This window comes from Pseudophryne corroboree, chromosome 6, assembly GCF_028390025.1.
Source record: "Pseudophryne corroboree isolate aPseCor3 chromosome 6, aPseCor3.hap2, whole genome shotgun sequence".
Taxonomy (NCBI): domain Eukaryota; kingdom Metazoa; phylum Chordata; class Amphibia; order Anura; family Myobatrachidae; genus Pseudophryne; species Pseudophryne corroboree.
In genome coordinates, this window is record NC_086449.1 from 199,927,363 (window position 1) to 199,951,838 (window position 24,476).

General features: G+C 42.9%; 1 protein-coding gene across 1 annotated transcript in view; it reads left to right on the top strand.

The window, feature by feature from the left end:
* IGDCC3 (immunoglobulin superfamily DCC subclass member 3) overlaps nt 1-23,764 on the top strand; it is a 106,299-nt gene extending 82,535 nt beyond the window's left edge. Inside the window, exons 9-15 of the mRNA XM_063929947.1 lie at nt 1,929-2,176; nt 12,014-12,178; nt 13,851-14,039; nt 16,854-16,958; nt 17,460-17,598; nt 20,386-20,584; nt 21,733-23,764. Coding sequence (XP_063786017.1) covers nt 1,929-2,176; nt 12,014-12,178; nt 13,851-14,039; nt 16,854-16,958; nt 17,460-17,598; nt 20,386-20,584; nt 21,733-21,864 — 1,177 coding nt within the window. The 3' untranslated portion in view covers nt 21,865-23,764. The remainder of the gene's footprint in view (nt 1-1,928; nt 2,177-12,013; nt 12,179-13,850; nt 14,040-16,853; nt 16,959-17,459; nt 17,599-20,385; nt 20,585-21,732) is intronic.
* Nucleotides 23,765-24,476: the final 712 nt, after the last annotated feature.

Consider the following 24,476-nt stretch of genomic DNA (forward strand, 5'->3'; position numbering starts at 1 on the left):
CAGTTTCAGGGGTCACACCCAGCGAGGGAGGTGGTTGCAATCCTGGATGATGTAGAGAGCGGGTGGTGGTGGGGGTTTACAAATATCCAGGATACGTCACCATGACAACCAGCAACCAGGGCACTGAGCTATATTGATCCCCCCCCACCCTCACCATGGTAATTAAAGTCTTTCATTTCAATAGAAAGGGGCCTCTAGCCAGAAGGGTCCCTGACTTCAACTTTTAGATACTTAACCCCTTGACTGAATCATTTCCCAAAGCTTATTGCTGATAATGGACACACTCATGCTTAAGAATAGGTCAACACAAATGCTGTCCCAGGTAAAGTTTACTAATGACAAGTGCAGTAAGGAAATATAGAACAGAGCTGTCATGTTTCAATTATTTGTCTTTTCAATGACGCAAGAAATGAGAGGTTTGCAGCTTATCTGAGCAGGCACAGAAAAGGTTAAGTCAGATTAATGAGAGGCTACCATACTTTCGCAAGATTAATCAGGCAAAACCATTACCTAATTCATGGGATAAAACCAGACACATCATTATAATACCTGTACAATAGAGAGAACAAGCACATGCAGTGTCTGGTTATACAAAAGGAACTTAATGTTCTGCATAAAATTGCATTAATAATTGACAACATGATCAGTGGCTGTCACTTGTAGTCAGTGTAGATGAAGGCTCCACCCAGTCATTTCTGCACACCCTCCATCTCCTTCGCTGAGCTTCTGCAAGAAGTCTCTCCTGTCATTCTGGTCCGTCTCCTTCCGTACACTGTCCAGTTACTGATAGACATAGCTAGTTAACCTTCCATAAGCTTATTGATTTTTGTGACTGGACTCATCACGTATACTCAGTAGAGGGAATCATCAATAGCCAACCTTTCAATTCACTAGAAACTGGTGACAGTATTGAGGCATTTGTATAATGAGTGAACATTGATCGCTGCCTCCAGTTCGTGCCTCATTCCTCACTGATATCTCTATTACCTAAAGGGTTATCCTATTAGCTGCAGTATTTTTTCTTGTTATTGCCCATTTTGTTTGCGAGAAAAGTTAAATTTTTTTGTGTGAAAACATATAGGATCCGTGAAAAGCTGCGGACCTATGTATTATTATACTTATCAAGTATTTGGTTTTGCCAATCTCTGATAAGTGCCTACATCGAGGCTAATAGGATAGCCTCTGGCGAGTCAATTAGCCATGGTAAATTACCAACAAAACAAAAGGGCTATCTTCTACAAATGTCAGTGGTGGCCACATGTTACTGTGGTCCAGGGACATGCGGTGAGGTTGGGGAGGCACTGGCTAGTACTAGAGCCAGATTTACATGCAATATATGAGCCCAAGGGTGCATGTGGACATAGGTGCAGCAGTATATACATGTGGGCATTATACACAGGTGCTGCAATATATACACTGTACTGTTGCAAATTTGGTGAGTTTTGATCGGAGATGTGCAAAAAGGTAGGCGGGGGAGGCACTGCCTCACCTGTCATAGACTTTGTACTCCAGAGTTTTGACTAGAAAAAGGATTAGAATAATACAAAAAAATATATTTTTAATGGGGGACATTTACTAAGCAGTGATAAGAGCGGAAAAGTCAGCCAGTGGAGAAGTTGCCATAGCAACCAAACAGCACTGAAGTAACATCTCTAATTTGCATACTATAAAATTATACAGAGCTGCTGATTGGTTGATAGGGCAACTTCTCCGCTCTTATCACTGCTTAGTAAATGTCCCCCATAGTCTTTGTATTTTTCATATACTTTATATAGTGAGAATGGTGTATACGTTAGTATGACAGGAAAGGCTCTGCCTCACCCCACTGCACGTCTGCTGTGATCAGTGTTATTGTTAGGCAACTCAACTCGTAAAACAGTTTAACATTTTCTGATAATTCTGGTAATTGTTCTCTTTGTTCTTCATAGCTCTTTGACCATCTCTGGCATCAGTCAGGAGGATGAGGCTATTTACCAGTGCATAGCGCAGAATAGTGCTGGATCCAGCCAGGCTAGTGCCCGACTCTCTGTTATATGGGCAGAGAGATTGCCAGGGGCACCCCAGGAGGTCACAGCCAACACTGTATCATCCACCTCCATCCAGGTGTCCTGGAGTGAGCCACTGGAAAACACACAGGAGATCATTGGATATGTTGTACACATCCGCAAAACTAAAGGTACTTACCGCACATCAAGTTATTTCCTCTCTAGTGAATGTGTGAGATTAGGTTATAGACATTGACAGTAAGGTCATTGCCAGAAGTAAGGGTGTGTACACACAGTGAGATCCTTGCTATGCCCGATTTTCACTTGCGATTTCCCTTGAACTCCCTGGAGCCCAGATAGCACAGATTTTGACTAACTTTTCTTGAGATATGGACTATAGGTGCATACACACGGAGAGATTTTGGCTATGAGAGATTTTGACTGAGAGATTTCCCTTGAACTGGCAGTAGGAGATTTTGACTAACTTTACCAGAGATTTTGTCTAACTATGCAAGAGATTTTGGCTATGGGAGATTTTGGCTATGGGAGATTTTGACTATCTCATTTAAATAAGGGGATGAGTGGGGGAGTGTCATATATAGGACGATTTTACAGGGTGGCTGGTATTTAAATAGCTAAAAGTAAAAAAAAAAAATTGCGTGGGGTCCCCCCTCCTTTGTAAAACCAGCCTCGGGCTCTTTGAGCCAGTCCTGGTTGTTAAAATACAGAGGAAAAAATGAGTAGGGTTCCCCCACATTTAGACAACCAGCACCGGGCTCTGCGTCCGGTCCTGGTTTAAAAAATACGGGGGACAAAAGACATAGGGGTCCCCCATATTTTTAAAACCAGCACCGGGCTCCACTAGCCAGGGAGATAATGCCACAGCCGGGGGACACTTTTATATTGGTCCCTGCGGCCGTGCCATTACCCCCCCAACTAGTCACCCCTGGCCGGGGTACACTGGAGGAGTGAGGACCCCTTAAATCAAGGGGTCCCCCCCTCCAGCCACCCAAGGGCCAGGGGTGAAGCCTGAGGCTGTCCCCCCATCCGTGGGCGGTGGATGGGAGGCTGATAGCCTTTCAAAATGACATAAAAAGAATATTGTCTTTTGCTGTGGAACTACAAGTCCCAGCAAGCCTCCCCCGCATGCTGGTACTTGGAGAACCACAAGTATCAGCATGCAGGGAAATAACAGGCCCGCTGGTACCTGTAGTTCCACAACAAAAGAAATACCCAAATAAAAACACAACTCACACACCGTGAAAGTAAAACTTTATTTAAACACACTTACACACTCACACATACTTACCTACATCCCACGCCGCCAATCACGTCCCCTTGTCCAGTAGAATCCAATTGGGGTACCTGTAAAAAGTAAAAATAAAAAAATCACTTATTATCCGATGGAGTTCGGCCCACTTCGTCCCAGTAGTGTCAGGTCTGGGGGGTGAGGGGATGGCTGCACAGTGGGATGGCGCTGAGTGTGTCCCTGTAGCCGGGCGGCGCACATAGTGTTTAATATTACATCCTCCATACACAGTGCAGGCACCCTGGTCAGCCCCCTTTGCCTCCGCACAAGACAGCGCATGCACCTCCACACCCAAACAGCGCATTTACCTTCACCCTCCCTTCACACACAGACAACAGACAGCGCAGGCACCCCCACCCTTCCTCCACATACAGACAGCGCCGGCACCCTCACCCTCCCTCCACATACAGACAGCGCCGGCACCCCCAACCTCCCTCCACATACAGATAGCGCCGGCACCCCCACCCTCCCTCCACATACAGATAGCGCCGGCACCCCCACCCTCCCTCCACATACAGACAGCGCCGGCACCCTCACCCTCCCTCCACATACAGACAGCGCCGGCACCCCCAACCTCCCTCCACATACAGATAGCGCCGGCACCCCCACCCTCCCTCCACATACAGACAGCGCCGGCACCCCCACCCTCCCTCCACATACAGACGTCACAGGCACCCCCACCCTCCCTCCACATACAGAGGGTTCAGGCACCCCCACCCCCCCCAATAGCCAGACATGACAGTACCACCAACCCTCACCCCCATAGACAGACAGGCACCTTCTCCATCCCCACCCCCCTGACAGGCAGAACAGCACCTTTTCCATCCGACACCCCCCAATGACAGATAGTACAGCGCCTTCTCTCCTCCCTCCCTCCCCCCCCCCCCCCCACTGGCAGGCAGAACAGGACCTTCTCCATCCCCCACCCCCCATTGACAGACAGACCTGCACCTGCTCCCTCCCCCGTGACTCCCAGCCCCCAATTGACGGACAGCACTCCAACATCGTGCCCATGCCCTCCGATAGACTGGCGGGACAACAGCAAGCCGCCCGCGCACCCCCCCCCCCATAGCACCATCTCCGTCTCTCTCCCCACCCGCTTCCTCCTCACGGACGTCAGCTGCTCCCAGAAGCACTGTGCGGCCAGTAACCGCCGTTTCTGATACACAGCGCCATCCCACTACAGCCATTCTTCACCCCCCTTCTCCCCCCGGAACGGACACTGCACAGCGGCCATTCCTCCCCCTTCATCCCCCCGGACCGCAGACACTACAGAGCGGCCAGGGGACGGACAGTACAGAGTTCCTCTCTCATCCCTCCCGCGGACCGGACACGACACTACAGGCTCTCCCCCCGGACCGGACACAGACCACAATATACTCACGTATTCGGCTTGGAATGCTGCTGTGCTGTTCCCTCTTCTTCAGCCTCCGCGCACTGAGGTAAAAGGGGCGGCGGGGAGTGGCTTAACATCGCTATCGCTGGGAAAAATCGCTGGCCTCTTAAAGTATTAGCGATTTTAACTAACTTTACCAGCGACATAGTCTAAATTGACTTGCCTGCACAGTCTATTTTTCCCAGCGATCGCGACCTAGCGGGGACGCGCATCGCTATCGCTGCCTGTATACACACGGAGCGATCTGCACTAACTTTCTGAGCGATTTTGACTATATAGTCAAAATCGCTCAGTTATATCGCTCCGTGTGTATGCACCTTATGTGTGCTTACGATTTTGGCTTATGTGAGATTTTGGCTTATGTGAGATGTCATTGGCATGTGAGACGATCTAGCAAGGATTGACTTGCCTGCACAGTCTATCTTTTCTTGCGATGCCGACCTGGCGGGACCGCGCATCGGGATCGAATCGGGATCGCAAGGTGACTTTCACCTTGCGATCTGCACTAACTTTTCTTGCAGTTTTGACTATATAGTCAAAATCGAAAGAAAATATCTCACCATGTGTACACACCCTAAATGTGATTGTTTAACAAAATATTTACTTTACAAGGAGTTTTGCAGTGTTGTTCTCGAGTTATTTATTCCAGGATATATTTTTATTTCTCAATTAAATCTAACATATTGTATTGTTCTACCTACTGTAAAGACCAGTGATTAAAGACAATACACATGCTTACAGTCATACTAGCCACAGTAAATGGTGAGCTCAGGATTAGTAGAGAACATTGCAGGCTTGGTTTATGGCTTCTGTACATGAGATCTTCAATTAATTACATAACAATGCACCTTAAGTAGTCATTAGGAATGAGGTTACCTTCCATGCTGTCACTCAGGCACAGCAGAACAGACCCTCCATACATATGTATGCAGCTGATTTACATGTAATTGGGCTAATCACTATAGAGATTAAAGCTATTTGCATTAAGTACCCTCTCTATAATTTAGTGATGAATTAACACAGTGGTTTGCAAACTTTTTTGAATCATGGTGCCCTAGAATATCAGAATTTTTTTTACGGCACCCCTAGGCCAAAAATTTCTTATTGAGAAATTTAGAAAGAAATATTACATTAAGTAGATCGCGTTTATAGGTCATCCTTAGGGTCAGTTGTGTGGTGAGGGACAAGATTTGCTTCTGTTTGTCCACATAGTTTATTACTGGCAGCCACCAGCACTGGTTTTGCCTATTATATTGACCATGAATAATTTGAATTGGTCCTGGACCACCAACCCAGGGCACCCCTGCAAGTGTCCCGAGGCACCCCAGGGAGCCACGGCACACAGTTTGGGAACCTCTGAATTAACAATTTTTTTATTTATTTCTATATAGAATAATTCCAGGTTATTGTCTAAAATGTGGGCTTAGCCCATGATACATTTGGTATTTCATTGATTTACAAACTCTATACCCATTATTTCACCACCTGTTTGTAATACAATGGGCAAAATATACCATTACTTTGCCAAATTGTTAGCATTTTAGGGCTCGTTTGGTGTGGATATGCTATCCGGATAATTTTTATTTTACTGCTAATATATTTGCTTTTCTTGTCTTCCCCACATTCTATATGACATAAAAGTAAGCACAGCCAGTACAGCTTTCCCCTTGAACCCTACCCCAGTGTAATGTTCCCTGGTGTTGAGTAAGGCCACATACAAACACTGCCCCTTGTGGTGGGGATGGGAACACTTCTGAAGGTGGAGTTGGTAGCAAAATGAGTGCAAATGACAAAAAAAATATGGAACTTACTCAACAAATGCGCATTTATTCACATATACAGAGATGTACACATCTATAAGAACAAAATCAGATCTGCATGGCCATCACATTCAAGTATTATTGCTGGAAATTATCTTTAGCAGCCTGTAGGTGCATCTGTCCCATAGCAGGTACAAATCATACTAACAAGTGTATATACGCATAAGTGCTTGAGCCACATTTGAGTGCCCATGCACTTACTGAACTTTGCTTACAGCAGAACTCTCCCCTATTAAGCTTTTCATAAAACATCCATAATAAGCCCTAATCCACAAATGTGCACACATAGGGGGTCATTCCGAGTTGTTCACTCGTTATTTTTTTGTCGCAACGGAGCGAATAGTCGCTAATGCGCATGCGCAATGTACGCAGTGCGACTGCGCCAAGTAAATTTGCTATGCAGTTAGGTATTTTACTCACGGCATTACAAGGTTTTTTCTTCGTTCTGGTGATCGTAATGTGATTGACAGGAAGTGGGTGTTTCTGGGCGGAAACTGGCCGTTTTATGGGAGTGTGTGAAAAAACGCTACCGTTTCTGGGAAAAACGCGGGAGTGGCTGGAGAAACGGGGGAGTGTCTGGGCGAACGCTGGGTGTGTTTGTGACGTCAAACCAGGAACGAAACTGACTGAACTGATCGCAGATGCCGAGTAAGTCTGGAGCTACTCAGAAACTGCTAAGAAGTGTCTATTCGCAATTGTGCTAATCTTTCGTTCGCAATTTTGATAAGCTAAGATTCACTCCCAGTAGGCGGCGGCTTAGCATGTGCAAAGCTGCTGAAAGCAGCTTGCGAACAACTCGGAATGACCCCCATAGTGTGAAAGTACACAAACTACTAAATGCCAATTGGCATAGTTCTCACTCTGTCCCAGCCCCTATATGAGAATGCTGGAATCTAATGTCCAGACACACAATTGCTTTATCCATCAGTTCCCTCTTTTAGCCAGGAGATAACACCTGTCAATGGTCTCAAATACGCAGTACCCCCTAGTACCATTAGGCAAGATTTCGGGGACAGCATTAGCAAAAATGAAAGGTGTGTAATTATTCTCCATAGAAATAGACGTAACATAGGGTCTAATTCAGACCTGATCGCAACAGCAAACTTTTTCTGTAATGGACAAAACCATGGGCAGTGCAGGTGGGGCAGATACACCCCTCCACTTCCCCGTAGCCCCCTTGTATTAAGTGTCTCGAGCACTCCCAAGGCTTAATTCTGCCTTGGGCAGGGTACTATATCAGACATTTCATCATTAAGTCTTGCAAGCCCCAACTACACAGAGATACCCATCACATTACACAGAGGCAACTATGCTGTTAATAAATATCAACTTAAGATGGCCCATCGCATTTGTAATGAGTCTAATCATTGAGTTGAGAACAGACCAGTCTCCTGTGTTTTCGCTGGAATAAGGGCTTTTGCCAACTTTTCTCAATTTAACAACAGGTTAACACCAGAAAAATCAGTGATTTTTGTTTTGTGCTTTGCGGTTTACCTCCATTCCCATACATGTGGAAACAGTGGTTTATTTAAAATCACGGAAGTGTTCCCATTGAAAGGAATTATGGATTGCGTGGATCATGAATAAAGTCATATGATAACTTGTAAAATAAGGTAATATAAAACCTTATTGAGGTATGTTAAAATCGTTTCATTTGAGGAGGTGCAAGTTTTTACACTTGCCGAAAGGAAGAATATGGTGAATTATAGCTTGTCTTGCTAAATTCAGATTAGATGCTCTAATACACCTAGTTTTCCACTTTAGTGTAACAGTTTTTGAGTGGGATTATTTAAAAGAGCTAGCAGGTGATGGGTGCATTTAGTGAGGGTCCAAGTTTTAATGTTGCTCACACAAAATTTTGTCTGTGCAAAATAACTTAATATCCCCCCCAAACTCAGAGGGCAAAAGAACTTAATATCCCCGCCCCCCCCTTCAAACTCAGAGGGCAAAATAATTTAATATTCCCCCAAACTCAGAGGGCAAAATAACTTAATATCCCCCCTCCCCTCTTCAAACTCAGAGAGCAAAAGAACTTAATAATCCCCCAAACTCAGAGGGCAAAATAACTTAATATTCCCCCAAACTCAGAGGGCAAAAGAACTTAATATTCCCCCAAACTCAGAGGGCAAAAGAACTTACTACCTTCCCCAAACTCTCAGTGGTTGCATAAACAAGGCTTTGTTCTGTTATCTTTCTTTTAAATTCATATGGGGAGATTTATCAAAGCTTGTAGAAAAATAAAGTGGAGAGAGATAAAGTACCAACCAATCAGCTCCCAAGTGTCATTTTTCAAACACAGCCTTTAAACTGACAGTTAGGAGCTGATTGGTTAGTACTTAATCTCTTTCCACTTTATCTCTCTCCAAGCTTTAATAAATCTCCCCCAATATGTTTTCATTAAGATAGAAGAAAAATGTAAGCAGCCGAGGCAATAACTAGACCCCCAGTGTCCCTTACTCTTCTCAATAATTTAGGAATAAGCAAAGCTAACTTACTATATTATTATTATTATTATTAACAGTTTCTTATATAGCGCAGCAAATTCCGTTGCGCTTTACAATTTGAAATAACAATAACAAACTGGGTGATAACAGTCATAGAGGTAGGAAGGCCCTGCTCGCAAGCTTACAATCTATAGGGAAATAGGCATATGTACACAAGGAAAGGTGCTATTTATTGCATAGAATGAGAAGACATGTGAGGATATGTGTGGACTGTACAGAGTGGATGTAATTTAATAGGAAGGTTTATGAAAGTTATGTGGGCGGTTCAGGAATTTGATACGCTTGCCTAAAGAGGTGAGTTTTGAGGGAACGCTTGAAGGTTTGGAGACTAGAGGAGAGTCTTATTGTGTGTGGTAGGGCATTCCACAGGGTGGGTGCAGCCCGATGAAAGTCCTGCAGTCGTGAGTGGGAGCGAGTAATGAGTGTGGATGAGAGACGCAGGTCTTGTGAAGAGCGCAGAGGTCGGGTTGGGAGATATTTTGTGATAAGCGAAGTGATGTACGTTGGTGTAGTTTGGTTAATGGCCTTGTGTGTGAGTAAAAGTATTTTATATTGAATGCGGTAGAGTACAGGTAACCAATGGAGGGACTGACAGAGTGGATCTGCAGACGATGAACGTCTAGCGAGGAAGATAAGCCTCGCCGCTGCATTCAGAATGGATTGTAGTGGTGAGAGTCTTGTTTTGGGAAGACCAGTTAGGAGACTATTGCAATAATCAATGCGGGAGATAATGAGAGCGTGGATTAGAGTTTTAGCAGTGTCTTGTGTAAGGTATGGTAGTATTTTGGATATGTTTTTTAGATGCATGTAACATGATCTTGAGACAGATTGAGTGTGGGGAACAAAGGACAGATCGGAGTCAGAGATGACACCTAGGCAGCGAGCTTGTGGGGTAGGGTAGATAGTCGAGTTTTCAACAGTGATAGAGATATCAGGTTGGTACCTACTATTGGCCAGTGGAAATATAATTAACTCTGTCTTTGAAATATTAAGTTTGAGGTGGCGAGATGTCATCCAGGATGAGATGGCAGAAAGGCATTCAGTGACACGGTCCAGTACAGATAGGGACAAGTCAGGGGAGGATAGGTAGATTTGAGTATCATCTGCGTACAGATGATACTGAAAACCAAAGGAGCTGATTAGTTTACCAAGAGATGAGGTATAGATAGAGAAAAGCAGAGGACCCAAGACTGAGCCTTGCGGTACTCCAACTGAAAGAGGTTGCGAAGAGGAGGTAGATTCAGAGAAGCGAACACTGAAGGAGCGATTAGATAGGTACGATAGGAACCAAGAAAGGGCTGTGTCTTTAAGACCTAGGGATTGTAGTGTCTGTATGAGAAGAGAGTGGTCTACAGTGTCAAATGCAGCAGATAGATCTAGAAGAATAAGTAGTGAGTAGTGGCCTTTAGACTTCGTAGTGACCAAATCATTAACCACTTTAGTCAGTGCCGTCTCTGTGGAATGTTGGGAACGGAAGCCTGACTGAAGTGGGTCCAACAAAGTGTATGAGTTAAGAAAGTGTGTGAGTCGAGTGTAGGCAAGTCTCTCAAGTAGCTTAGAGAGACAAGGGAGCTGAGAGATAGGGCGGTAGTTTGAGAGAGCATTAGGGTCAGAATTTTGTTTTTTTAAAATGGGAGTAATCACTGCATGCTTGAGGAGTGAAGGAAAAATACCAGTAGAGAGAGAGAGATTACAGATGTTAGTTAAGGTAGGGATGAGCACCAGAGACAGAGCTTTACTTATTTGTGAGGGTAAAGGATCAAGAGGAGAGGTAGTAGAGAAGCAGGATGAGAAGAGTGATGATACTTCATCTTCATTTGTGGGATCAAATGAAGAAAGAGTGCCACAGGGTTCAGGTAAAGAACGGAGCAGGTCACTGGCTGCCGAAGAGCATACCATTTCATCTCGGATCTTATCAATCTTCTCCTTGAAGTAGGAAGCAAGATCATGTGCCTTGATAGTGGCTGGTGGGGTAGGTGCGGGAGGATTCAGAAGTGATTTAAATGTATTAAAGAGTCGTTTGGGGTTAGAGGCTTGAGCAGAGATAAGAGTTTGGAAATATGCTTGTTTGGCAGTGTCCAGGGCATTTTTATAAGAATGGTAGACTGTCTTATATGTGAGGAAGTCACTTGAAATACGAGATTTACGCCACTGACGTAACCATATTTCTAGATATAAATATAAAATTTAAATAAGTAAAGATCTCTAAAGTTGAAGTGGTTGGGACTTTGTGATGGTTTTATTGTTTTCATCATAAGCATTTTCTGGAGTATCTGTAAACCCTCAAATATAGGCACATCCCCCCTTTGTGGATGTGTTTCATTGATAATGACACTAATACCACTTCTCCACTAGCTTTTAAAACACGGGTAAATGCGCAGGGGCGCGCATTTACCCGTGTTTTTTCCTAGTGGAAAAGGGTCCCCCAGCAAATTCCCGGATCAAGTGATCCGGGAATCCTACCCGGGTAGCTTGCCGGGTTAAACACGTGTTCAACCCGGTAAGCTGTGTAGTGTGAACGGGAGCCATGTCGAGGCGACGTGGCTCCCGTTAACAGTGTATGGGAGGGCGGCGCTGGGAGATCATGTGATCTCCCAGCGCCGCCCCTGCCGCGTCACTAGCAGCATCACCAACCTGGCAATATGCCGGGTTGGTGATCGCTGTGGGAAAGGGGGCTGTAGCACGGGTCACAGCCGTGTCAGGCGACACGGCTGTGACCCGTGCTACAGATGGAAAAGGGGTATTAGTGTGAACCATGAAATGTGCTGAGTGGACAATTAAGCACACTTGCCAAAAAAGGAATTGAAGCTATTTATAGCCAATAAATTGCCCATCATAAACCCCGGGAAGTATAGTATTTATATGTGACAGTTGGGGATCTTTTTATTAAATCTGAAGTTCTGTACTTCAATATTAGACTTTCAATTCTCATATACAGTATGTGACGGACTTTAGGAATGTATTGGAGATTGATCATTATGCCTCTGGTTGATTTCCAGACCCAGTACAGATGGAGTACCAGGAAGCAGTGAGCAAGGACACTTTTCAGCAAATTGTGACAGATTTAGAACCGTCAACCACCTACAGCTTCTACATAAAAGCTTACACCTCCAGGGGAGCCAGCAAAGCCTCAACCAGCGTGGTGCAAAGCACTCTGGGAGAAGGTACAAGAATGACTACTGAAATATAATCAATTAATTTCTCTGCTGACTATTTTCAACCATATGCACAGTTTAATAATTAGTTGGGTACAGTCATATAGACTTTTTTTTTAATAGACCCTCTGGGAATACAGGGTACTGTAGTATCAAGGGAAAGTGCAGTCAATCCATTTACCCAGGAAAGCAGAAGCATACTTTACTTTCTTCAAAACCAGAATATCTGGGCGCATACACTCTCTCATTGCCCATTCGATGGCAACAGATGGTAAAAAGCAGAAGTGACTGGTTCTCAAATACTCTTCATTACTTTCTTTAACACAAGTGCAACATCAGTCAATTATATACCTTACCACTATCCTCAATACGGATGTTGCACTGTGCAAATTGTATACTTAATTGGTTACCTTACAGGATGTTTGGAGTCATTAAGCCAGATCTCTGTTCTTCTCGTATGTGTGTGTGTATACATTGTTTCATACGTTGACAGAGAGAACAGAAAAATAGAAATTTTCACTCTGATAAATGTCCTACAATTATTTGTACTCACCTTTAATACATTCAGTGCCCATAGCAACACTATACAATCGAACTGATTCTAAGTGAGCAATTTATTTAGTAAGCTTTTAATACTTTTATTTAAGTGTTTGTTGTAAAATAAAAGTTACGTTTTAAACTAAATTCACATCACTGTGTAACCATACTTACCGTATACTTAAAGCTATATACAGTATTTACCATATCATTGAATTTAAAATGTGCCCCAGAGAGACAAAACAGTCTTCTGGCTTCTTCGCAAAACCCCACGAAATAGTTTGTTCTGAACTAATTTCTGGGGGCACCACCAACCAGGCGCTACTGCATAAAACCCTTGAAGTGGAGCCAGTAGCCATAGGTTGGTATTTTAAGCATTTTTTCCATTCTTGATTTGTGTTAGAAAACACACAACCCGATCCAGTGCAGATTCCAAACCCCAAACCCTTAGCTTTAATAAAAATACAGGCAGACTTGCACAAAGTGCCGCACCTCTGGCAGCTCGCAAGCTATTACATTTAGCGCTACAGTATGTCTCTAAAGTTGGTGGAACCAAGCTAATGGGACCAAGCTTGGCAACTTGCTACAGAGCATAGTCCCCATGTAATGGGAAATATGGTATACTGTACTAGTTTGCCGACAACATCTCTGATATCGTCTGCATTTGTCATTTGGTAAATTGCCACAGTACTAAAGTGATGCATAAGGTGCCATCTCTGCATTATTATCAGAGACATTTATGTTACTGTCTCATGTCACCTGCTTGTATACACCAAAGTGTCCTTGGAAACTATTGTAAAATGTTGGCAACAACGTGTAATATTAACATGTAGATGAAAAACAATTGAATTCACCCCCCTGCTCAGCCTGGCTTTCTGTGTTTGTCACATCGCTGAGTCAACATTCATTTAAAATTCTAATTCCAATTTAATACTCTGAACCAGCCCTGGATTCGCACCTGGGGTCACCATTATTCTACAAACTGGTGTCTGGGTTCCTGAAGCAGATTCCCAAGAGGTGCTAAAAAATGGGAGTGTTTGACAAGATAATGCCTGATATTAGTTGTCATATATGCAGTCCTTTTAGTACAATCTACATATAATGTAATGGTATTGACTCTTCTCTTGTGGCCCCATGCTTGCAGTGCCTGCTGTGCCATCTCTCTATATCAAGGTCTTGAACAGTACAGCCATCCAGGCCGCCTGGGAGCCATCAATCAAACTGGGTCAGAATGAGGGCTTTAAACTGTATTACCGCAAGGTGCCACTGCCGCAGTATACAGGACCCATTGTGCTGCCCAGCAATGTCACAGCGTACAACATCTGCAGGCTGGGTAAGTTACATATTAGACCTATGAGCTCAGTGATGTTCCCACTGATTCCAGTGCTGTCTTATTTATAATGATTGCACTGAACATGCAGATGGGAATCCTGTACAACACATTGGGCCTAATTCTGAGTTGATCGCAGCAGCAAATTTGTTAGCAGTTGGGCAAAACCATGTGCACTGCAGGGGGGACAGATGTAACATGTGCAGAGAGAGTTAGATTTGGGTGGGGTGTATTCAAACTGAAATCTAAATTGCATTGTAAAAATAAAGCAGCCAGTATTTACCCTGCACAGAAACAAAATAACCCACCCAAATCTAACTCTCTCTGCACATGTTATATCTACCCCCCCCCCCCCCCCCCCTGTAGTGCACATGGGCCCTCATTCCGAGTTTTTCGCTCGTTATTTTTCATTGCATCGCAGCGATTTTCAGAAAACTGCGCATACGCAATGTTCGCACTGCGGCTGCGCCAAGTAAATTTGCTAAGAAGTTTGGTATTTTACTCACGGCATTACGAGGTTTTTTTTTTCGTTCTGGTGATCGTAGTGTGATTGACAGGAAGTGGGTGTTTCTGGGCGGAAACTGTCCGTTTTATGGGAGTGTGTGAAAAAACGCTGCCGTTTCTGGGAAAAACGCGGGAGTGGCTGGAGAAACGGGGGAGTGTCTGGGCGAACGCTGGGTGTGTTTGTGACATCAAACCAGGAACGAAACTGACTGAACTGATCGCAGTGGCAGAGTAAGTGTCGAGCTACTCAGAAACTGCTTAGAAATTTCTATTCGCAATTTTGAGAATCTTTCGTTCGCAATTCTGCTAAGCTAAGATTCACTCCCAGTAGGCGGCTTAGCGTGTGCAATGCTGCTAAAAGCAGCTTGCGAGCGAACAACTCAGAATGAGAGCCATGGTTTTGCCCAATTGCTAACATACTTAGTGCTGCGATCAACTCAGAATTACCCCCATTGTTGTTCTATAATTATAGTGAGCAGCAGGATTTAATAATGGTAATCATAGGCCTATGGCAATCATAGGCAACTCTTCTCCAGAACCTCCTCTCCTCCTGTTCATTCTCTTAACTTTATTGATTGACATTTTATAGATATTATAACATTTAATGCCATTGTGTGCAGGATTTAGGGGCATATCAATCAAAACATGGAGAGAGATGAAGTATCAACTAATCAGCTCCTAATTTTCAGTTTTCAAACACAGCCTGTAGCATGGTAGTTAGGAGCTGATTGGTTAGTACCTTATCTCTCTTCACTGTATGGGCCTAATTCAGATCTGATTGCAGCAGCAAATTTGTTAGCTAACGGTCAAAACCATGTGCACTGCAGGAGGGGGGGGGGGGGGGCAGATATAACATATGTAGAGAGAGTTAGAATTGGGTGGGTTATATTGTTTCTGTGGGTATCTGGACTCTGGGTCGACACCACTTAGGTCAACACCCATTAGGTCGACACCCATTGGTCGACAGTGAATAGGTCGACATGAACAAGGTCGACGTGCAAAAAGGTTGAAATTAGTTTTTCACATTCTTTTTCTTTTTTTCTACTTTTTCGTACTTTACAATACACGTGGACTACGATTGGGTATGGTAACCTGTGAAGCGAGCCATGTGAGGGGACACGGTGCACTAATTGGGATTCCCGGTCACTTTACGAAGAAACCGACACCAAAAAAAACATGAAAAACTTATGTTGCCCCTTTTTTCATGTCGACATTGTTCATGTCGACCTAATGGCCATGTCGACCTAGCCACTTTCGACCAATAGGTGTCGACCCTGAGTCCCATACCCGTTTCTGTGCAGGGTACACACTGGCTGCTTTATTTTTACACTGCAATTTAGATTTCAATTTGAACACACCACATCCAAATCGAACTCTCTCTGCACATGTTATATCTGCCCCCCCTGCAGTGCACATGGGTTTGCCCATTAGCTAACAAACTTGCTGCAGCGATCAGATCTGAATTAACCCCTATGTCTCTCCAAGCTTTGATGCATATGCCCTTCAATTTTGCAATTTTACATTTTGCCACTTGTCAGCTGCTACAAGTATTGCTTCCTTAGTGATGTATATAGCAATGAAAAGAGTGGAGACGTGGACCAGTGGAGAAGTTGCCCATGGCAACCAGTCAGCTTCTAACTATAACACAGAGTTACCTACTCTCCCGGAAGCTGCGGGAGGCTCCCGTTTTTTGGGGTAGCCCCCCGCACCCCCGGAAGAGTGGGCAGGTCTCCCGCATCCTGCTCGCACCCTAGTGATGTGAGCTGGATGGAAGATTACCTGCCGCATTCGCGGGTCTGTCGGGTGGAGAAGGGGTTAAAATGACGCAAATCGTGATGTCACCGCCCGGCCCCGCCCCCCGAAGACACTTGCAGCGTCTCCCCTCCGGGCTTCTCCCGGAGAGGAGAAATCAAATGTAGGTAAGTATGCTATAACATTATATAGAATGTACATGATACAGGCTACCTCAATGCTGATTGGTTGCTATGAGCAACTTCACTGGTCTACTTCATCACTCTTTTCACTGCTAGATACAAAATAATATATGTGCAAATAATGCAGTACACAAATGTGCTGTAATATTTCAGTTACAAGTTATTTGTGTGAGACTGTCATTTAATGGATGTAGTCGGCACATCAATACCATTGTCCAGCGTTACACAAGGATATGGTTTAGGTCCAGGACAGGAACAGGCAGGTAAGAGGAGATGAGCGAGGCTGAGGGCAAGGTTTGTGCAGCTGGTCTGAATTGTTTTTGAATGCATTGTTACATGTGCCCTCTGACTGTGATCCTTCCCAATATTTTGTGTCTAGACCCCCTAGTGGTGTATGAGGTGAAGTTGCTGGCATTTAATCAGCATGGGGATGGAAATTCCACAGTACGCTTTGTGTCTCTGAAAGAGGCATCTGCCCGCGCGGGTAAGTGACTCCCATGATGTTACAATACCACTGCCCTGTGTTCTGTGTCCAGCATACTGTAGCAAAGATTGGACATATAACCATTTCAACTCACTGTTCCAGACTTATAACAGAGGAAGTGTGTTTCTTTTCTTTTTCTTTTTTTTTTTGTAAATGTCTTGCTTGTTATGTTACCTCATTTGCTACATATATCGTATTCTTTGCTTATGTGCTTAATTTACATTACAAATGCATGTTCATTTAATATCAGTGGTAAGTAGCCATGCACACTGGATAGAATCCCAGGTATGTAGTAACATAAGGTCTAATACACATTACTACCACTGCCAGGAACACCACACCAGAACACAGTGGCATTACAGTGCTGTTTAATTTCAGATGTAAAATGTTTTCTTCTGTAAAGTGTTTTTCCCTGACTCTAGAATGCTATATTGTAATATACAGTAAGTAGAAGTGAGCGGATTAGGACAGCTGTCAATACAACCGTCTTTCTCCATACAGTATTGAACCCATCCTGCAACTGTGTGAGTGACGAGCAGAAGCCAAAATCCTCAACAACAGGCATCATTATTGGGATTCACATTGGTGTGACCTGTATCATATTTTGTGTGCTGTTCCTCATGTTTGGATACCGCGGGAGGTAGGACATACAGTAGAGAGCCCCCATGAGAAATGTCAGAACAAAGTCCAGAGTTGGGTTGCACAATCGATGTTGATGTTCAGGGCTCATTATCCTGCAGGGGTTTTCCCATCGATGACTAGTGTTCAATATATTGACTTAATTAATGATTTGGATCCAATTCATTATTTCCCAGCTGTTGAGTTTAATATAAATGGGCATATTGTGTACAGACTCATAAAACAGGTATTTTAACTTTGAAACATTCATGAATTATAAGAATGACTACAGATACAGATGTGTCCTCACTCGCTGGGCATTCATACTACGCTGCATGACTATGACATGATATGTGACTCAGATGTTCCCAGAGGAGTAGCGTTCATGATTTTACTTTACATTCCTTACATTTAACATCATATTCGCGTCGCAGATGCAGCAAAAATGCGCTCACAGTGTACTAGAGACTCTAGGCTGCGAGTTTAACCACACACAGGAATTGGTTTTACACTCGTACACAGTCACAATGGAACCTGGCATGAGGAAAAGCTCACAACTGAGACCTTACACAGATTCAGACTCAGTCGCATCCAGATGTACAAATGCCGCACACCCCATGGATCAGTGTAAGCTAGGAATGTAGTATTGTCCCTTCTATGCATTTTACTTAGGTGAATAAGATGCACATTGTAAGCAAAAAGATGCACGGCACGGACTAGTGATGTGTATATTTCTAGCACGCATTTGTGCGATACTCGCTATTCACCCTCCATAGTGGTTTCTCTTTGTACATATAAAGAAAATGCATGGAAAATTCCAATACCCCTAATGGAGTGCACAAAACTGAAGGATTTGTCAATAAGAACAGGTATAACATTGCCAGAGTGAATGTTCAGTCAGCAGAAGTGCTTCCAGGCTGCTCACAATCACATCTCCTGTAATGAAGAAGCAGGTTTCCTGCATGTATGAGAGTCACTTCCATAGTCTACAATATTGATTATTTTCTGACAATGATCGTCTGTCATTGATGCCCAAGTGCTGATATGACATTGATGTTGACTAGTTACCAGCCCGGCAAAATGACAGAATAACATAACAGTAATGTCAGCGCCGATAGCTGTGCGCACCCAAATAGTGCAACACTTGAATTGCTCCATTGGGCGTCATCTAGTGGCCACCGGCACACAAAACACTTGAATTCCCCCATAGAGGTGAAGAGCAGCGTTAGCCTTTTATTATATAGGATGCTTACTCTTCGATTGTCCAGCCCTGGTATGTAGAGAGTGTAAATGCTCCATAGTTACTCCATAGTTGCTGTGACACAGAAGGGGGCGTGACCGCACCATGCTGGAGTATTGTTGTCCAATCATACAGGGCGTATCTCCCTGACACAAATGTTTACACCACCCATTGACAGGGTCCAATTGTTCTTATTGATGTTCAAGAGTATAAACAGTCTATGTGATGATATCACTTCCCCTGTATGTGTGCTGCGTGCTATTAATTGTAGCTTACTGATAGTGAACATTATAGTTCTGCTGCTCTGCTGTGGTGGATGCACCATGTTGGAGGAGTGGCTGCATCTGTTTGGCTGCACCTGTCCCAAGCAGGCTTTAATTTGTAGTATCCCCCTTCACCTTCACCTCGACACCCCTGCGGATATGTGGGAAAAGGACATTTATTTATATAGCATAGGACACCACGTAGTTTGAAATTCGTAAAGAAGAAAAATGTGTTTAGAAGGGTATATAGCCCCAATGTTCAGATATTTGGGGACAGTCTCCGTTTTTGGGATACTAAAATGGTAGTATTAGCAATCAAAAGGTGCAGCATCTATTACTATAAGTGTTTTGGTTTATAAAAGAAAGAGAAGTAAAAAGGATAGAAAATTCAAGCTACAATAAACTATAGGATTCATTTCTTTGCGTATTTTTAATTTTTTGAAGTATGAGACTAGGTAACTTTTCATCTAATGGGCTTATCTCTCATTACATGTAGTAGAAGCTTCAACAGATAAGTGTCAGATTGTGTAATTAATATATCAGAAAAAGCAAAGCTTCACATGAATACTTTACTTATGATGCCATCTGAGTGATATGCTAGTGCTCAGCTGACAGGGACCTAAGTAAGGCAGCCACAGACCTTGGTGGGGTGAGAAGGGATCTTTGGCAAGGGGATCGCTGCAGCAATGGAAAGAGCTGTGAAACAGTAGGGAGACAGCAAGGACGGTTCTGAAAAGATCCCTCTCCCGCACAAAACTGTGTAAACGGCAGCTTGTGTGCGCCATCTCAGAATAGCGTACATTTTCATTGTCAAGTTCTGAAAGAAAACAAAAAATTTTATATCTTGAATCACATCATTTATACATCTCCATACTAAAGTATTGGGACTGAGGAAATTATCGAGGGAGAATTGTTCCCAAACTTTTTGAATCTCAGCGCACTAGAGTTTCAGATTTTTTTTCATTGCACCCCTAGGCCAAAAGTTTATTCTTAAGAAATTCAGAGATAAATATTAAATTGCCATTGTGTTTATATGTCATTCTTAGGTTCAGTTATCTGGTGAGGGACAGGATTCGCTTCTGATTGGAACCCACAACCTTTGTTTTGCCTATTACATTGACCATAAATAATTTGAATTGGTCCTGAACCACCAATCCAGGGCATCACTGCAAATGCCTTGAGGCACCCAGTTTTGGGAATCACTGGGCTAAAGTGAAAGACAAGATGTGGTTTGGATAGGTATAACAATTACATCTCTCTCTCTCTCTCTCTCTCTCTCTCTCTCTCTGTCTCTCTCATCTCACAGGCTTATGAAGTGTAAGGCGGCACAGGACCAGCTCTCAGCTCAGCAAGGTGCTGTTGGAGTCAATGGCAGAGTTCCAGAGAGAATTGGTCACAATGGTGTGACCTTGGTAAATGATGATGCCCCAGAAATAAAAGGAAAGGTTGGCGACCTCAGTGAGATGGAGCATCTCTTCTCTCACTCATCTTCTCATGGAAATGAGGTGAGACACATTTATATAGCCGTGTAAGGCAGAGAGCTGAGCATCATGGGACATGGCAAATACACAAAAGCTGAAGATTGCCTGTGGATGAACCAACCAGTACATACACCCTGACATTGAGGTAGCATAACCTCTATTGCCAGTGGTAATATCTTTCTATAGCAAACAGGTCAAGTAATGAAAACATATAAATAATTTAAGTTTCTAATTTTTTTCATATCAAATATGGCCATTTCTCCTCCCCCCGCCTTCCCATCTCTTTCCCCGTATTCCTTCCATTTCCTCATATTCTTCCTTCCTTCCCCTTTCCATGTTTGTTCCACCTTTCCCCTTTCTCTCTCTCTCACCTCCTTTTCTATCCCTTATCTGGCTCTTCCAATTCCCAACCTTTTCCTATCTCTCTTTACCTGTGTTCCCCATATATCTCTACCCTGCTTGCTCTATCTCTCTCCTTCTCTCTCTCTTTCTCTCTCCCCTTCCCCACTATGTACTTCTCCTACTGTTTCCTCTCTTATTTACTGCCTTTGTTTTGATCAAACTTGATATACTGTACCGGGCTATAAGTGTCTGTTCAACACTGATAACAATATTATCGATATGTGCTATGTGATGCTGTGTTGGGCACAGGGGAATCCGCTTCATTGCATTTAGTGGTGTGTCGACGCGATATCATCTGTGTAGTATCAAAGTATCTTTTACAATTTGTAGCTATGAATTTTATGGTCCATTGCAACCCAGTTCTAATGACATCAGTTAATCAGCTGCCAGTGAAATCTGTCAACAAATTGTTTATTGATATTTCTGGGGGGGTTTCATTTATCTATCTATCTATCTATCTATCTATCTATCTATCTATCTATCTATCTATCTATCTATTAATAATATTTATAAAACTTAATCTATAACAGAGCAATCTGCTGTTTATATCACGGCATGGCCCTTGTATTGTTATTATTTTTTGTCACGGAAACATTTTACAACAGTGTGCTTTTTCTGTATTTCTTATAGTGTAAGCCTGATATACTATTACATATTTTTTTTTCTCAAAAATATAATTTATAATGTTTATTACTATCCTAGAGAAAATGCATAAATCAGATAAGTGAATTAAGTAATCATTACTGCAATCCTCAATTCTGTATCCTCAGTATCAGTCTTCTCCCCCACCTTCTTTGGATGAGACGATGACCTCCACCATTATTCCTGATGAAATCAGTTTTGCCGAAGAAGACCCTCCAGGATCCTATGTTACAAACCATCCACCCACAGCCAAGGACTGAGCCTCCAACCTTCCCCTAAGACTGAACTGACCCAGCATCCTTGCTGCTCCTGTCACGCCTGCTGGAGCTTTTTTACGCAATCTCAGGTCTCCATTTCCCAAACCTTGTGATTCCCATATATCCTTTTGATAGAGTTTTGTACTTTTTATTATGTGTGAGAACTTGGCACTTATAGACTGATACTTTCCAGAGACTGTGGGCAGCCACCTTTTTTCACTATCATCAGATCGAATTCACCTGCTATAAGTACTTTAACTGCAGGGCTAACAGATTTTATAGTGAAATGTTACCTACCGACTGATAATTCTGCTCCGCTCTTTTTATTGCTATGTCAGATGATTGTTGAGGCTCCTGGGAATATCCCAGGGAAGTCTGCTGCTCTTGTAGCTTGGTTGGACTTTTATATTTCTATTTTGTTCTCTTTTTTTATTTTTGACTGTTAATGAGGCGGATGTAGACTGTAACATGGAGTCCGTACAGAGGTCATTTTCCAAGCCTACCTCAGCTGGGATGAATGTTTTCAAGTATGATCTATTTGTTTTCCTCTAATTTTTGATTCCCTCGTATATGGTTAGTGTGGACACATGACCTGCAATGGATTTTTACTAGTTAGGGGTTTTATTCTGGTATTTTAAGGGAAACATTGCAAAAATATCAGGATCTGTCTAAAGGAGCCATCTAATGAGGAATATGTGGTACTGTATAAAGGTTTGTTTAATGTCATCCTCATTAAGGTACACTATAGAGCAGAAGTGTTTACAGCCTGTGGCTCGCCAGTTGTTGTGAAACTACAAGGTTCCGCCTGCTTGCCAGGCTTAAAGGTCAATTTTATTAAGTTAGTTTTGAAAGGGTTGAGGGAAAAAAAAGTAAAAATATATACTAATGCAAACAAAAGGGCAAGCTGTATTAGCTCTTTGATGACTGCAGAAAACAGCATGCAATTCGTTCATGAAGATCCATTCATATGGCTCTTGTATATACTGTATGCAACCTCCATTTTGTTGCGGTCAGTGTACATAAATGGGAGGCAAATGCACTTGCTCGATGGGTATAATTGATCCCTATGGTTCAAAATCGCTACTTCAGACTGATGATTTTATACCAGTCCTTCTGAACATGGACAGCCACTGACTGCAGGCATAAATGACTACTTGGATCTTCAACAACTCTTGATCAGTGTGAATGGAAGGCAACAAAATGGAAGTCAGCACCATTGGTACTCCAAAATTCTTATACAAGGATATGACTATCCTGTGAAATGTTACACTCTATTTGCAGCACTTCGGTCCCTGTTATGTCAGAAATGAAACATTGATTGTAGGAGAGTTTTGCCAAAGGCTTAACTTTCCTATCTGTCTGTGAATTTGCTCTAAATAAACTAACCACGTCCTTTTTTTAGACATCAACAGAAATAAATACGACATATAGTAATTACACGCCAACAAAGAATTGATCATCCTAAAGAAAATGTAAAAAAATTGCTGACATTATATTGTTTACAAATATCGAGGCTGAGGTAACGAGATGGAAACATTCCTCCTTATTTGGCTCCTCATAATTGATGTTGTATAGAGGAGACATTCCCTTTATTTCTTTGTCCAACGTGATGCACTTCCAAACTTTGAAAACAAACTGCTACCTCATTTTTTTTTAAATACTTTCTTTGTTTTTTACCTTTATAGAATTTGATCTATGGGTATTGCTGATTTTGTTCTGTATATATGCGTGAGGCTTTATGGAAGAGAGAATTGTTTTGGGGTTGATTGTTAGTTTCTCACCTCTTCTTTGTCTTTGGCACCAAACTAAACGGGAAGTATTGCCAATGCTGGAATTTTCCATATGCTGTGTAAAAAAAAGGGATTTTTCTATACTCACCAATAAAACTTTTTTCCTAATATAATGGTGGACACAGACTTAATAAATGGAGTTAACCCACAACCACAGGTGGCAGGGTTCTTTCCTAAACATTACAATATATGTGACCTGAAAATGACAAGAATGCCCAGTAGTAATGGGAACATTATCAGGCATGCTGGAAGAAAACTGATATTGACCTGTTTCTATGGTTATTTATGGTTATCTTCTGACCACACTATCAGACATCGGTCATACCACAAGTGATCCAGCCACATAGCCTGTTCAGCCCAAGGGGCACACAGCTGACTTGTGTCCAATTTGCAAACTTACGTATGCATCTATATGGGATAGAACTGAGGAAGTTTGATGAAAACTATGTAGCAGCTTTACGTCGGCACTGCAAAGGAACTACATGCTTTCATGCCAGGAGGAGTCCATCTCCCTATTAGTGTGAATCGTAACAAGAAAAGTACCATTCCTTTACTAATATTAACTTTACTGCTGCTGTATAATGGAAAAATAAGCAGGCTGCAGATGCACCAGAAAAGAAAAGAAAAAAGACCCTGAAATCTGGAGAAGTAGCCAGCAGTTGCTCATTCTTGAAGACCACTGACTAAACTTAAAGGTGCAAGACTTGGGGGTCTATTTACTAAGCCTTGGACGTAGATAAGGTAAACGGTGATAAAGTACCAGCCAATCAGCTCCTTACTGCCATGTCACGGGCTGTGTTTTAAAATTGACAGTTAGGAGCTGAT